The 17,296-nt window shown below is 34.0% G+C and overlaps 2 protein-coding genes across 6 annotated transcripts in view; both read right to left on the bottom strand.

Moving 5' to 3' along the window:
- The window catches only part of LOC122261594 (uncharacterized), a 113,762-nt gene extending 109,752 nt beyond the window's left edge, over window positions 1-4,010 (bottom strand). For 2 of the 5 annotated variants that reach the window (XM_043029308.2, XM_043029310.2), the window contains exon 1: window positions 3,749-3,990. The gene's annotated coding sequence lies outside the window, so the exon portion shown is untranslated. Of the gene's footprint in view, window positions 1-3,748 lie in introns of all 5 variants that reach the window. The other 3 variants (XM_086548754.1, XM_086548752.1, XM_043029311.2) reach the window with 3 other exon arrangements.
- A 4,726-nt stretch (window positions 4,011-8,736) lies between these two features.
- LOC122261593 (putative palmitoyltransferase ZDHHC24) overlaps window positions 8,737-17,296 on the bottom strand; it is an 8,632-nt gene continuing 72 nt past the window's right edge. Inside the window, exons 1-7 of the mRNA XM_043029307.2 lie at window positions 17,237-17,296; window positions 16,725-16,838; window positions 16,041-16,190; window positions 15,545-15,776; window positions 14,993-15,228; window positions 14,757-14,878; window positions 8,737-9,265 (exon numbers count right to left, since the gene is read on the bottom strand). The exon at window positions 17,237-17,296 is cut by the window's right edge and continues 72 nt beyond it. Coding sequence (XP_042885241.1) covers window positions 9,232-9,265; window positions 14,757-14,878; window positions 14,993-15,228; window positions 15,545-15,776; window positions 16,041-16,190; window positions 16,725-16,832 — 882 coding nt within the window. The 5' untranslated portion in view covers window positions 16,833-16,838; window positions 17,237-17,296 and the 3' untranslated portion in view covers window positions 8,737-9,231. The remainder of the gene's footprint in view (window positions 9,266-14,756; window positions 14,879-14,992; window positions 15,229-15,544; window positions 15,777-16,040; window positions 16,191-16,724; window positions 16,839-17,236) is intronic.

The following is a 17,296-nucleotide window of genomic DNA, read 5'->3' as shown; positions in this document are numbered from 1 at the left end:
AAAGACACGCGATCCTGGAATCGCCTGGCGCCATCGAGTGAGCGGTTTTAAAATGGTAGTGCTACTCATTCAATATCTAGTATTTTTTCCCAAACGGCTCCCTTCTTGAACTATCACCTTAAAAAAACTATATTTAAAGATGTTCAAAAATCCAGGAAAAAAAAAGTGAACCACAACGCGAGAATAGATATTGATATTCACTGACACTGGACAGTAAGAAAAACTGATTAAATTTCGTCTTTTCTTATTCTAATGATTAACATCCAAGCCCACCCACCCTCTGTTCATGCAGATAACGAGACCCAGTCGTCTGCCGAAAAGCCGAGGTATTGACCTGGCGGATCACGTGTCGCCCAGGTAAATATTGATGGTTGGCCGGATAAAAACAACGCGTGACAGAATCATGAATATGCACAACACTGTATATCATATACCCGTCCGACGTGACAGGGTGCGTATACCCTAGCGCTTATATGAATGCCGTTTTTGTGGGACAGTCGTTGAAAATTCTCTCAACTTCTTGAAATGTATGTACATTTTGGAGAAAAAATGTATTGCTATTTATTAGGCTCGTAAGACTTTAAAGAAAACGACTTTATGATACCCGTTACCCTATTGCCATTGACCAGTATTAATAAAAAACATGAACTGAACACAGACACAGCATAGCCCGAATCAGATCTACATATTTGGCTAATATGATGTGACTTGAACGCATGTAACCGCATCTGACACGCAATATTGCAATTCTATGCCTTATTCTTCAGTATATGGTCCTTCTCTGATGTTATCATAAAATTACATGGAGGATTATGGTTACTATGACTATTGCTTGTGTGTTGTTATCTGTAGCAGTGTAGAAATCAGTGGACACGCTGTGAATATAAAGTTCAATGCGTAAAGTTAAGGCTAAGATAGATATTACACGAAATATATCATGCCAGATTTCTAATTTCACTAAAACAATAAATTATCCCATGAAAGTAAGATGATTATTAAAAGATACAGATACAGTTTTCAAGAGTGATAATACGTAAAATTATTAGCTTCAAAAGTATATAATCCTCTTTAAAATGTATATTTTTATGTAAAGAATAGTTTTAATCGCACTATAGGTTAACCACACTATAAAGCGGGTACAATTTACGTAACAGGACCATCCAAGCTGGTATCGGTACTCACATCCCTTTACCAAAACCGTCGAAGCCTCTTTTCAAGCTGCAGCACATAAAGTATGGAATGAAATCATCCGTTTCGCCAACAACACGTCCACCAGAGAGCGTGTCTTCTCGCCTAAAAGTGATTTGTGCTCATATGAACATCTTGGCTATGTAATCCTCAAACAATTGCATGATGAGGAACAAGTACATGCTCCATGGGGGTAACATGAGAGGCTAGATCTACTTTGTGCACTAAATTGTCTTTCTTACTGCCTTATTGTACGGCAAACAGTTATAAATTAGGACAGGTAAGTAAGTAGAAAATGACAGTAGTATGCTGACATCTTTTAATTTACAATCGGAATTATACCACTTTATGCATGACTCTGCGGCATGCACACCGAAAATGGAAATCATGCCTTTAAATCTTTCTTACAGCAATGAAAATGCAATGAATCATAAGGGATAAAGACACAAGTGACCACAATCTATGTAAACATTATGCAAGAGGGGATTCAAGCGTGGTAATTATCCGAAGCTTGGTGACAAGGTCTAGGTCGAGACTTATTTTCTCAATTTTGTCTCAATGCGTTGGTAACTGCAGTGCCATGATGAGGGTGAATGTTGACGCTTTGTGAGTTACTCCAACCACCATCGGCATCACCAATATACAGTTACTCCGTCACCGGATTAAAAAGGTCCCTTCATATTTCATTTGAGTTCGGAGTAAATTACAGCAGCCACATTCCGCGTCGGTATATCGTTATCCACCGGCGTAGGATAATTAAAAAGATCGATGTCATTATCTTTTGACTGTAAGGCGCCGAACTGCCGTCTCTTTGTGTAATGACTTTGCATTACATGATACATAAACAAGGGCAATGTTGTTTTATAAAATACTTTTAACTTCGATATTAAAGCAAGTAAGTAAAAACAAAGAAAACTACATAAAAACAATGTTCAATTAGTAAGGATTTGCATCTCAGAGAACAAGGAAGACAACAAAATCGGTCTCCTAATTTTCTTCAACAGTAGCTGTAAAGTAACATTAACTTTGCTTGCTAGGAGTGACATCAGTATCATGAAAACGGAATTCGAAAAAATAATTAGTCCAAGGACACAAAATGAGGAGCGTCGGGTCGTTAACACGCACGTGATAAATGTCCTTAAATCTGCAAGAGTAAACAGCTCCTTGTACACAAAGGAAGCACTGTCAGAGCAAGGGAGTGATTTTGAAACTGATAACTTGAGGAAACGTTAAGCGATCGAGTGATAATTCTGTATGCGGAAAAATGGGGAGAACTCTAGAGAAACTCTGACCGAAATACAGACTGTGAGATCCTGATGTCAAAGGAAAGAGGGAAAGACGATGGAGACGTAGAGACCTCTAGAGACGCTCAGGGGCGAAATGAGCTTGAGTCTTCCCTTGAATGATAACGCACGGAATATATTTTATCGATCAATTCATATGTTCGTACAGATGTCTTTCTAGCTTCCAAGGCATCACATTAATAACATTTACGTTTTTCAGCCTTTGCCTGACTTAATCCATTTAAGTTCAAAGGTAGTTTGGAAGCCATTTTATCTTACTTAAATGAAATATCCATGATAATTACCATTTATTTATAATTTTCCATTTCTATACACATCATACTTTTACGATGGTAAATAACATCAATTTACTGTATTGAAATGAGGTAGCGGCCGGATCCCTACAGTATTAGCATCCAGTGACAACTGCTGCCCCCCCCCCTCTTTCATACTACCCTATCACTGTAAATAACAGGTAATTACTTTTCGAGTTATCTTGGTTTGCATCACCCGATAGGCCTACATCCAGAGGTGGAGAACCTCTGCTTTTAAACTTTGATATGCGTTGTTCTTGGCAGTATTTACATCACAAAAGTCTCATGCTGACAGAGAGAACAGGTCACGCAGCGGCACCACGAGGTCAGCGTCAAAGATTCCTGGAGCCCAACTGAACGAAGCGAAGTGAACCTCCTGACACAAAACTGGGGAAGAGGTTAATGAGGGAGACATTGATTACCAACAGACAGGAGTTAGTTAGCGGATCGATTCTTCGACAATTAATTGTAATTGACTTGACTAAGAAGGAAAAGGGTGTTTACATGATTATACGAATAGGGAGAGTGACCTCTTAAAGAAGATGTGCTTAGATTTCAGTCATATGCATTTTTCAAACAAAGAGTTTTCAATCCACCCAAAATGTATATACTATGCAGAATCCTGCGTGGATATTCAAAAGTTAGTTGCAGTAACAACAACAAATACAACTGCATTCACCAATTAAGATGCACAAGTATATTTTATTCTGATAATAAATATTGTCAAGAAAGTTAGGAGCAAGTCACACCTTCCTAATTTGATTTGTGTAACCACAACTTTGTTTAAATATTCCTTAAAATCTCGAACGACCTGCGAAAGAGCCACTTTCCTTCTGTGCATGACAGCAGAATAATGAAAATATCGTTTATACCTTTCTTGCTGAGTACTGATATCACCTGTATTTAGTTTTAGACAAAATGTGTTTCATTTCGAAAATATTTTACGAATTCAGTTATTCTTACCGTCTTTAAGGCTCCATATTACATGTTGAAGTGACGATTCAGCAACCACCTGATAAAAACTCTAATGTCACTCTAATTTCTGTCTCGTTAGTGTGAGAGTACACCCTAGGAGCAGTTTGTACTTTACCACCTTCGCACTCACTGACCACTGACTACCCGGCCCTCTTGCCAAGACCGCCTACCCGCACGCGCTCACATTGCTCACACTCACACTATGAACCATACTTTTGTATTTCGGATAATATGGATAACTAATGCTGTAGCACTTCGTATTTCATTTAGTATGATGTATTAGATGTTTCTTCGAATAACCACAGAGGACGAATATACAACAATATGTGAATTGTTCGCCTGGCAGCGCTGATCGTCAACGCGTCCAATGGTTGTCATAGTAACACTGCTCACCAACATGTCGTAACGAGGCAAAGTCTTGAATAAATAATAAACCACCTTAGAATGCTTCAGGTAAAGATGAAAAGTGCGCATCAAGAGTCTTGTAACTTTATAAAGACGAGTAAGTTCATAAAGATATTTTTTTTCTAAAGAGTAATATACCTTTGACAGATATTTGAGCCAATTTTCAAGAAAATTGTATACAGTACGGTGCTCTGTGCGAAATGCTAATTCGTATTTGGATATATATTCAAATAAATAGATAAATATATATATATATGTATATATATATATATATATATACATGTATGCATATGTATATATATACATATACATATATATATATATATATATATATATATATATATATATATATATATATATGCATATGTATATACACACACACACACATGCACACACACACACACACACACATACACACACACACACACCACAAACACATACATACAAACACACATACACACACACACACACACACAAACAAACACACAATATATATATATATATATATATATATATATATATATATATATATATATATATATATATATTATACATATATATACATACATATTTATTTGTATATGTTATAATAAATAAACATATGTATATATTTATATATGTGTGTGTAAATATATATGCATACATATATATATATATATATATATATATATATATATATATATATATATATATGTGTGTGTGTGTGTGTGTGTGTGTGTGTGTGTGTGTTTATGTGTGCGTGTGTGTATATGTATATGTATCTATATCTATGTAAACATATATAAATATACATATATATAAACACACACACATATATGTATATATATTTATATATATATATATATATATATATATATATATATATATGTATATATATAAATATACGTATGTATATATATACATATATAGATAGATATGTAAATATACGTATATATATATATATATATATATATATATATATATATATATATATATATATGTATATATATACATATATGTATATATATATATATGTATACAATGTATATATATGTGTATATATATACATACAATGTATATATATATACAAACTTATATGTATATATATTTATATATACATATACGTTTGTATATGTTATAATAAATAAACATATGTATATATTTATATATATGTGTGTAAATATATATGTATATATATATACATTATCAGTGACTTATGTCTGATCATTTAGTGTTTGGCACTATAGAGTATAGTGAATTAGTGAATCATGATGAATCGACCGTAGATTTAAGAACCAATGACGTTTCATTAGTGCATTTATCCAGTTTATTATTCATAGAAGCACTATATCACGCAATACAATTTGCCGTTAAAAGCATATTCTTGTTCTTTTTTTTTTTTATGTACACATTCCCCAAATTAAATTTCATCTCATTCTTACCAAACTCCATGTGACATTAAATTCCCGATGGAATTTGCTTTCTGTCAATTGCATTAGTTGTTAAGTGAAAGGCTTACGGTTTGTTGGATTCCTGTGTTCCAGAATTAGGTCATAAACCTTTTCAAATATCTATTATCCCATTAGGTATTTTTGTTTGAAGGGTGTTCACTCTATTTATCAAATGTCACATTCGTCTTATTTTGCGTGTATTAAATTAATTTAGAATATTAATAAAATTGCTAAATAAAAAGTCTAAGAATGTTTTCCAATCATAAGATTGGCATGATCCTAAATACTGTAATCTGAACACCAATTTCAATACATTTTGAAGTGGTGTTGAACAGAAATTGTTTTCATTATGACGCTGCGCTGTTCGGTGTATATTAAATGTTATTTGATTATCAAGGTTTAACATTCTTTAACATTTTACGTAGAAAGGTTTAACCAACTAAAGATAATGCTGTCGCTAACAAAGACAGATTCAGAAAAAGTTACATATGTATATCTTTATAATCAATATTTTCTGCGTGTCCAGAGTACTTACTCGTTAAAAATGAACTTATTGGTTTCTGACGGAACGCATTTTCAGATATCAACTAGGTCTGGATTTTTTAAAACTTGGATATGTTTGTTTTCATGCAAACTCAGCATATATCTATGATTCCACAACAAATAATTAGCGAATTACGTAAAGACACCACCTATTGTCACAAAGAGGAACTCTGGCACTCAATCCATCAAAGTATGTTTACTAATAAAGAACAATCCAACCCGTTGTATTGATTTAGCACAAGCATTCGTCACAATTCTCCTAAACTAATTATTCAGATTGGAAAAAGAAATATTTATTAGCATGTAACCGTTTAGTATAATGAAACGAAATTACAAACAAGTGAGCAACTGCACCTACGCTTCATACAAGCCTATTTTTTGGTATAGCCTTTGGGTATAGACCAACATCAACTCGAACTTAGCAAAGGGGGAGTAACAAAAAAGTTATACACAAAAGCTCCCTTTTCAAAAGATAAATCTCTTCCCACAAAAGTTTATTGGACTTACAGTACTCAGCTTCATTTCCAAGTGGATCATATCCATTCATGGCATTCACCTATATTGTATATGTATGTTTTGTACATATAAAAATAACATTTCCTTTTAATGGATAATCAAAAAATACATTAATCCACTCGAAACGTACAAAACAAAAACGTAAAAACAAACAAAAAGTCGTGGCTAAAAGGCATGACTATTATTCTGGTTCAACACAGCGATTTTTTATCACATAAAATTGTGAGTGGTTGTAACGTTTTAGGCTTCCACTCATCAGGATAGTCAGGGGGAAATTGTTTCGTGTGGGGCATAAATTAAGGTATCGTGTGGTTTGTGCTATCTCATGTATTACAGAGCGGGTGTTTCCCCTCACCCTTGCATTCTGGCTTAGGAACAGCACTTGTTGAAAAGATAATTATGTCTTGCGTTTTAGAAGAGGAAGCTCTGAATACAGATGAGCCAAATATAAATTTTTAAAGTCCATTCACAATATTTATGGGTGTAGTGGATAGGGACAATATATGACTATTGTGGGTGAACCCTCTAAAGGGCCGTTAGGAAAATATGAAGTGTCCTTCTGTCTTTCCAAGCACCAAGAAGATGAGAACCGGGTAGTGTTCAAAGTGAAATTGGGATAATTATTGTAATATTCACTTCATGATGTACTTCATTTATTTTCTCTTAAAGTCAGACAGGTATATACAGTGAATGGATGATATATAATCCATACTTGTTTTTAAAAAAAATCTGTTTCCGTTTAAAATACAACAAAGTTGTGTTGAAGGGTGCTGGGCTGTTTCGTGTTTTGTCCAGAATGGTTGCTTGTAGTGTCTGTTCGTCCAGGAACATATGATGGCATCCTCGAGGAGAGGCGTTGGTCCAGTTTGATGAAGAAGAAAAGTGCTAAGATGGTAGACAGAGAAAGTAAAGGAAGAGATGTCCGGAGCTAAAAGGCATTTTTAAAAAGGGGTTGGGTAGTCGAAAAAGCTTGCTAACTGGATGCAAAAATCGATGCTGCAAGAGGCAGAAGAATCAAATCAATAATTCAAGATCTATATGGCATGTGGAGCTCCTGACATGTTATAAATGTGGATACCAGTGTCATCATGGAAGGAAATGAATAAATGTTAGGTGAAGTACAGAAGGCTGTTGAAGTCAGAGTGTGAAAGGAGCAATGGAGAAAAAAAAGAAAGCCTGTGGATAAATGATGAGTAGGATCATGATAAGCTTACACATATGCAGACATCATGCACACATCATCTTGGGTATGACATTGTACAAAGTAATTGTGATAGAGTATTTTTGTTTATGTCAATCTTATTATGAGAAATAACCTAAAGTTTCCTTACAACTAAAATTGGCATATTTGTTAGTTATATTCTGGGTATTTGTTGAAGTTTATTGTGCTTTCTCCATGGAAAAAGTCAGGATAATTGAAGGTTTAGATTGTAGGATAGTGTTGACCATGTTAAATCATTGTTACCGTCTTCTCAATTTTGGTCGTGATTAACGTGATTAAGAGTTTTTGAAAATCTTAAGGTGTAGTTGTGGTTTATAGAATGATAGTTATATCTGACTGTTTTATATAACCACAATATGAAAAAAATATAAAGATAAGCGTATGAAACTACATTTAATTTTTTTTATATATATAAAATAAGTGGGAAATTGCTCATTTAATGAAGATGATACTGATATATGGATTGTGCAAATTATGTCATTTCTATATATGTATTAACAAAAATAACTTTCAATTCACATAATTCTAAGTGGATATCAAACTAATAATAGGGTGCCATAGGAAACAGTATATTCATGTGAAAATTTAGCAATTGTTTTAATGTGTCACAAAAATACTTGGGTATCTGCCATGAAAAAGGTCTATTGCAACAGTGGTGGTTTGTTGAGTTACTAACAGCAAAATATGGAGAAATTATTAAATTCTGTTTTTACTTTATCTGCATTCAATTTTAAGTTTCTTTATCAATGAAGTATTTTCAGTGTAAATGGAAATTAGTTTTTGATAATTGATTTCAAAGATGCTTTTCTTTTTCAACACAGATGGTCATTTTCTAAAGATAAAGTTTTCTTCAACCTTCATTCATCCTGCAATCCCTATATTATTGTATAATAAATTAATTACTGTCCCGAACATTATATATAAAATAGTAAAATACACATATCTCAGGCAAAAGTATATTTAGGCTTAATTAAATATAAACTGCCTTATTTTCATAATACATAAATTAAAGGATATGACAAAAACAAAAATACTTTTATATTTTAATCTGTTAACATAATTTCTCTTCTAATAAATTATAATAATTTAACTCTTACTATAGAGAGGTATTGTTATTTTGTATAGTCATAGAAACCTGGTTTACACATAAATAAACATGAAATAACATGCCACAGTATATATAAGTAGCCATTGCATTGCCTTAATCATATTTTCTAAAACACTACCAAAAATCATTAAATAGATCCTCATACATATACTATCTTGCATTGTAAACACCATCTAAATGTTTCATCAGCCATGTTAAAAATCTAAACATGATAACCAGCTGACATACCTATGTGTGCAAGATGTTCTCATATTATTGTGTCTGTTCCCAAAGCACAGACTCTGAAATAAAACAGCAGTTATGATAGGCATGGGATTCAAATATTAGCTTCAATCTAAACTCATGCAGTAATGACGTTTCTCAACTAAACTCTACGGTTCTTCAATAAATATTGGGACCTTTTTTCTGTTTCATATATAACTAGTGATCATCTCTTTCAATTTTTGATAATACTAGTCAACATTAATTTAGCTGTTTTTCTTGGCAATTGGTTTTTATTACATTTGAATCAATGATTTCATAAATGGCATTTTCTGTTACCAATTCCTTTACATTTTCTAAAAATTCTGCACCTCATTTTGAATACTGAGACATGAACAAAATAGGTACATCCAGTCTCTAAATATTGTAGAGTAAGAACTGAGTTCATTGTGACAAATGGATAAAAAGTGGTATAAAAGAGACTGAATATTTTCACAACACAAGAGATGTATTTGACGCGTTTCGGGTTACCCCGTCTTCAGAACTACATGTAGTTCTGAAGACGGGGTAACCCGAAACGCGTCAATTACATCTCTTGTGTTGTGAAAATATTCAGTCTCTTTTATACCACTTTTTATCCATTGTAAAGTAAACTGTGACATAATATATATATTTTATTAATTACATAAAAGATGTTTCCTCTAAGGAATTCCTAAATAGACATGGCAATAATGAATCCCTGGAATACAAATATCAATAGTTTCCAAGGTTCATGTTATTTAATATTAGGGATTTTCTTTATGAATAGCAGAGGCTGTAATTTTGTCAACTTTTAAAATTGCTTGATACAATAGAGCCAAATTTATAATGTTAAATAATTATAACTAAATATGACTTGGACTTTAAATCATCAAACAGATATGAGGTCAGAATGTAAAATATTTAGAATAAAGCAGGGGTTAAGGAAGAAAAAGCATGATGCAACAGATAAAAACTAATGCCATTTTGAAATCAGGGTTCAAGAATGTTTAGATCAGCTGTCAATATTTTTTTATTTTTTTTTTTTTAATAATAATAAAAGTGTTTTTTTCAGTTGCTTGGTGTAATTAATCATTACAACGTTTGCACATATTTGTGACCAAGAAGTTAATAAAAGTCATGTTTACTAAAAAACAATAAAAATCCAAAAGATAAGCATCTTTAGGAACCTACTATATTTCATATGACTAGCATACATATCATGATACTTTCAGATATCAATTCTTGTACATCATGTTTTTGATTAGGATATAAACATTTTAAACTTTAAATGACTATAAGAAATGTACTTATATTTACATTTACTGCCATATATCAATAAAAGTTACAATAAAATAATGACAATACCTGGAAGTCATCTTATTGGTCATAGATACCAATTGCATCTTGGTACTCAATATATTAAGAAACAATTAAAAACTATGTGCTATATTTTGGCTTGACTGGTGAGATCATCTATAGGCATTCAGGTCTTCTCATAAATAGTCTCTTTAACAAAAAAAAATCATGGTATTTCTATGAAGTACTGAAAACCTTTTCCTGTTCATATCCATGGAAGAGCAATATTTGAAGAATGACTAGCATTTACAGCAAGATGGAAACCCTGTATTTACTCATATATAAGCTGCATTCCATTGTAAGCTTGATTTTTTATACATGTTTTGATGCAGAAGAGCCTGTATTGCCAACCTATGCCAGACCTAAAACTGAATACACTATGTTTACATGCACGCTTTACACACTTCACACACACACACACACACACACACACACACACACACACACACACACACACACACACACACACACACACACACACACACACACACACACACACACACACACACACACAAACAAACACACACACACACACACACACACACACACACACACACACACACACACACACACACACACACACACACACACACACACACACAGACTATTGAAGCAAACAGAAACTAAACCCTAGTGGGACAAGCATGTTCCATGTGGTCGGACAATTTTTGTACTACATTTCTCCTTCTGTTGAAATTACAAACTATTTAATCCTGCAGTTGTCACTAAGAAATCATACCAATATACCAATTTGTTAATATATCATATTGACTCACATATCACACCATAAGTCTAGAAAACAATAGAAAATACACAAATCTTAAGATGCCAAACCTCAATTAAACATCTGAAGATTTGGCCAGTCCCAGAAGGGTTAATAATAAATTTTAATAATCTGTTCCCAATTAAACTCTACTAAATAAGGATTTTGCCAACACACATGTTGGGCACACATGTTTTAATGCAGAGCAGCCTGTATGCCAGACTGCAAAACTGAATACACCACATTTACATTCATACTTTATACACATCACAGAAATAAAAAAACACTAAAGATAAGTTTCATTAGTCTCCTGCAAATTCAACTCTACTAAATAAGACACTTCCCAACATGCAAAAGAACAAAGTAAAGGCATATCATAATATTAAGTACAAAAATTATAATGTTTTGTAAGATTGTAGAACAATGATTCTGAGAATTCAGATCATCCAGTTATCATTCCAAACACATTGCCAAAATGCAATATTTTGTATTGTTCTATCCCTGAATTTTAGGAAATTCTACAACCAAAAGAGGATTTTTTTACATGTAACAATGTCAAACATTTTCATTATGTTTTGCAAATACCATACAGTACAATTTTCCTTATACTTTCTTTTTCTTTACAAAGATTTTTACATTTGCCACACATATTAGATTTCTGTAATAAAAGATTAACTGTGAATATATAGTAATGGTTACATAAATGAAACCAGGTTTTATTACATGCTACCATATAGTCAGCATAAAAGCTACTAAAATCAGTGCCAGGGGCTCTGGCACAAAAAAATATGGGTTTCCAGACAATAACTCATGAGAGGATTGTTTGATTGGATTTGACAAATTAAGAATATCATAATAATAATACAGGTCAGGTTCAATTTTGATTACAATCCATTAATCTTTGGATTAGTTATGGCCCTTCTTGATTTCAATTTTGTGCCAGAGTCCATGATACAGACTACAGTCTTGAATATCTGAAATGACTCTGAAGAAATCTCATTTGTATATTTGCCATGAAATTTCTTTAATCCTACTTTTCTATTATTTTCTAGAGAGGAGGGGGAGGGGGAAGTTGCATGGAGGAGGGAAAATGCAGCTCATATGTGAGTAAAAATGGTAGACACCTGCAGTTTGAGATATGGTCCCAGGGTGCCTTGAGCACAATTCAGATTCTAGATGGTGGCTGATAAGGATGGACTTCAAAAGCAATGTTCTCATTAGGTTCTAAAGCTTGCACTATTATGCAGACTTTATTGCTTTTTGTGTGTGTGTGTGTGTGTGTGTGTGTGTGTGTGTGTGTGTGTGTGTGTGTGTGTGTGTGTGTGTGTGTGTGTGTGTGTGTGTGTGTGTGTGTGTGTGTGTGTGTGTGTGTGTGTGTGTGTGTGTGTGTGTGTGTTTCTGTGTGTGTGTTTTTCTGTGTGTGTGTTTTTCTGTGTGTGTGTTTTTCTGTGTGTGTGTTTTTCTGTGTGTGTGTGTTTTTCTGTGTGTTTTTCTGTGTGTGTGTTTTTCTGTGTGTGTGTTTTTCTGTGTGTGTGTTTTTCTGTGTGTGTGTTTTTCTGTGTGTGTGTTTTTCTGTGTGTGTGTTTTTCTGTGTGTGTGTTTTTCTGTGTGTGTGTTTTTCTGTGTGTGTGTTTTTCTGTGTGTGTGTTTTTCTGTGTGTGTGTTTTTCTGTGTGTGTGTTTTTCTGTGTGTGTGTTTTTCTGTGTGTGTGTTTTTCTGTGTGTGTGTTTTTCTGTGTGTGTGTTTCTGTGTGTGTGTTTCTGTGTGTGTGTGTGTGTGTGTGTGTGTGTGTGTGTGTGTGTGTGTGTGTGTGTGTGTGTGTGTGTGTGTGTGTGTGTGTGTGTGTGTGTGTGTGTGTGTGTGTGTGTGTGTGTGTGTGTGTGTGTGTGTGTCTGTGTCTGTGTGTGTGTCTCTGTGTGTGTGTCTGTGTGTGTGTCTCTGTGTGTGTGTCTCTGCCTGCCTGCCTGCTTTCAGAGGGGTAGGGATAAGGGTAGTGGTAGGGGTAGTGGTAGGGGTAGTGGTAGTGGTAGGGGTAGTGGTAGTGGTAGTGGTAGTGGTAGTGGTAGTGGTAGTGGTAGTGGTAGTGGAAGTGGTAAGGGTATGGTAGGGATATATGTGTGTGGGAGGGGGGTCACCTTCGTGAACGTGCATATGCATGTAAGTGGCAGCAAGGGTCTATTTGTAGGTGTACATCTGCTAGCTCATTTGGTATCCCAGTACATGCATGTGTCTATTTACAAGACAGTATTTGTGTGTATTTGTGGATTGGCCTATCTGCATGCCTACCTGAGCATGTAACTGACTATATGCTCATTGGTCTACCATGTGCATAAGCTCTAGTTTAAATTTAAGCATGCATAGATACTGACTACTCCCCCTTCATCATATCTCTCAGCTAAGATTTCATTTGGATTTAAAATGTCAAATTGCTAAAAGCAGATAACAGAAATATTGAGTCAGAATGTACTGAAGTTCACTAAATTCATAATCTAATATGTTAATCTGCAGAGTATCAATCCTATTTACATGCTAATGAAATTACTGTCAAGATATAAGGGATTACTATCATTATTATCTGTTGGCTGTATTCTTGTAAGTTAACTCTTGTTTATCAAAAGTATTGCTTAAAATTACCGACTAGGTTATATTTGAACTATACCTAATCTACCACAGTAACTTCATTAATGGGCTGAGATATCATGTAATCAAGAACTTTTTCATTAAAACTGTCTTTCCAGTAAGATATGTTTTGATCTGATTTAAATTTACTGGAAAAAAATAACAAGTTCAGTCCATATTATATAAGATAATGCTTAAATTACCACCTGAAAATTGAAATATGACACTGATAACTGGACAAGGAAGGAATGATCTTATTTTGGCCAGATTAGAGAATAACTGGAATCAGTAGAAGGAAGTATCTATGTTCATTTTGTACTTCCATGACAAAATGGACTTTTAAAAAAAGCCTCGATGAAGAAATGCAGTTGTTCATAAATAGAGTATGTACCATGTGATAAAATAATAAGGCTAAGTTTTGTGCAAGAGAATATTACTTTTACTCTCTTGTATATACCTTCCTGTGATTGTCCATAGCAATTTGAAGTTATAAAGTATTTAGCTTGAAAAAGAAGTGGGAACATTATCAAAATCCACATCATATAATCTTTTCCTTGGTATTACATGACTTCAAATTCACAGCAGTGTCAAATATACCCTGATGCTGTACCAGATTAAATTGTGATATTTTCTTTTTTGTGCCTACATAATTTATGCTACAGTTTTTTAGATTGATTGTGAAAGACAATTACATCATACACAGTTATTTTTTTCTACATTGGTGAATTATAAATTATAGATTTTTGTACTTGAAGACTTCCATAGTAGACAATAGTCTAGTGTGGGATTGAGAGTAATAAAAGGTCGTTTACCTAGTCTTAGGTCTAACACTCCTGCTTGAGATCTGGTTGGACCAATCCAGACCATCATATGTCAATGGGGATGATATGGTTGGGAAGATCCATGTAAGGTACCAACGTTCCCCGAGTGTGACCTGCCGGAGGATGGGAAAACAATGATTGGGATTTCTAAAAACATTTCGGCAGCACTAGTACAGTTTATTTCTCTTTCAGGAATAATCAAACAGAAAGTATAACTGGATCCTTACCTTTATGTTATGTTCTGTCCCATGATCATATTTCTGGCCCTTGCGATTATTATTCTCATAAGTTGTTGTGTTGGTAACAAGGAGTCCAGTATAGTAGAAGATCAGAACGGTCATAAACAAGAAGCCTATAACATTTATGGAGAACAAGAAGGCATAAAGGGTGTCCAAAGAAGGCTCCCATAAGATCCACACTCCTGGCAGAAGTAGACGCACTAATGCCCACATACTGAATCCTCCTGGAAGAGCAAAATGACACATTAAATTGGACATGATACCCTGTGTTATACAGATAATAAATTGTTTTGTTTTTTTTCTCTTGTGTGTGTGTGGAGGGGGGGGGGGATTGCGTGTGCATGTGCAAGTGCGTGTGTGTCTGTGTCTCAGTGTTTCTGTTTCAGGGTGTGTCTGTGTCTATGTCTGTGTCTGTGTCTGGGTGTGTCTGTCTCTGAGACTGTGTTTTATTATATCTTACACTAGTTTATAATCTATATCTGATCATCAAGCACATGTTTACAGAATCAATCAAGTAATAATCTAGAAATATGAGCTTACCAACATGCGGCCAAATGAAGAAGGCATTGAGGAACGAACAATATAAAGTTGATCCCCACATGTAGAATAAGAAAATGTAAAAGTATCTATGGTTTTTCAGGCCTACACAACAGCCAGTGAAGACACAATGATGTTCCTTCTTCAAGACACACACATTACAGGTGTTGCAATGACGTGACCGAGCTGGAGCTGTGCTTTCACATGCGGCACACACATGCCAACCAGACGGAACCTGGAAGATTGTCCATCAGAGAATATGTTGGTACTGGTATCTGATCTTTCTAAGACTGATTTTGAAAATTTGTGTGTCTATTAAGTTCAGAATTCCATGATAGAAGTATAATTTATATAAATTTCTAAAAGTATAAAAATCTGAAAAACAACTAAATAGGTAACATTATTTTTCACCCAACTTCAGTATTCTTTACACAGTAGATTAATTCCTTGCAATACATTTAATTGATAGAAAATACATACAAATTATTCAAATACACACCTGTGATGGCAGTAATAATCCTTGTGTTGAAGTATCCACAAGCATAATTGCAATGAAATTACCAATAATGTTGGCAACAATAAATGTTCCAGCAATGCCATGGAGAACACTGAGAGTTGCATTATATATTGTTGGAGCAACAATGAAAACCTGAAAGTTAATGCATAAATAAGCCATAACGTAAATAATATCAGCATAAATTCAAACAAAAAGCTTTATTCTGTTATTTGTTTAAATGACAACTATGCATATGCCACTGGACTTCCACACTCTAGCAAGGAATGAAATGTGGATTTAACTGGCAACTGATCTACAAATAAGGCATCACTCCAAGCTCAATCTTGAAATGAATATACATAGTGGAGGTTTGCTAGCATTTGTCAGAGCATGAAGAGTGGAGATCCTTGGCAATCACTTGATAAAGTCCCACTATTGCACTAAACATCAAACTGTGGCTCATTCATAACAGATCACAAGAAGTTGCATGTGAATTTGAACAGAACCCAGCCAATATAATGACAAGAGAAAAAGGTCATTCTAAAAGTCACTGTCAGTCTTCAAAACATTACCTTCATTCTTTAATATAGTAAAATATTTAGATTCACATTTCAATAAATATGTATAAACACAAGCATAACTACGGTAATTTTCTAGCAAAATGAAAACAAACCACAGATTACAAACCTCAAATATATAAATGGCCGGAATTGCAAAGCACATAAAAACAACAGCACAAAAGTCTGCAAAGCTTCTTGGCATTAATTTCTTCCTAAATCTGATGCTATGTGCCATTGTGCACTGGAAAGCAAGCAAAGAATAATTAGTTTAAGTATATGCTATCCTTCTAAAATACATGTATATATATTACTGCCAAATTTCCTGATTAGAATGAAAAGAAGATAGAAAATAACACAGTTGCCTTAATGAATACAAACGAAAATAACACTTCAATAAGTTCAGTGAAGCCCCTTTGATAATTCTTTAATGGGCCTTTCCTCTAAGGCAATCTGTCCTTTTAACCAGTCAATATTCTTTAATAATCACCCTTACACTATATGCTATCTTTCTAGGTGCTGTAAAGGGGGCGTCACATAAAGACACTTCAGTAAGAAAAAAATCGTTTTTATATTGAGCCTCTAACATCTTCCATACTCTCCTCAAAGTAAGAACCAGCTTAAATATTTGACACGCCTTACTTCATGCGCGAAGAACCAGCAACAGGAGAGGAAATATGTAATGGTGGAGAAAAATGTCGT

Source organism: Penaeus japonicus, unplaced genomic scaffold, assembly GCF_977035675.1.
Source record: "Penaeus japonicus unplaced genomic scaffold, GWHDUDI00000001_assembly GWHDUDI00000002, whole genome shotgun sequence".
Lineage (NCBI taxonomy): Eukaryota > Metazoa > Arthropoda > Malacostraca > Decapoda > Penaeidae > Penaeus > Penaeus japonicus.
This window is presented reverse-complemented; position numbering and strand designations above follow the sequence as displayed.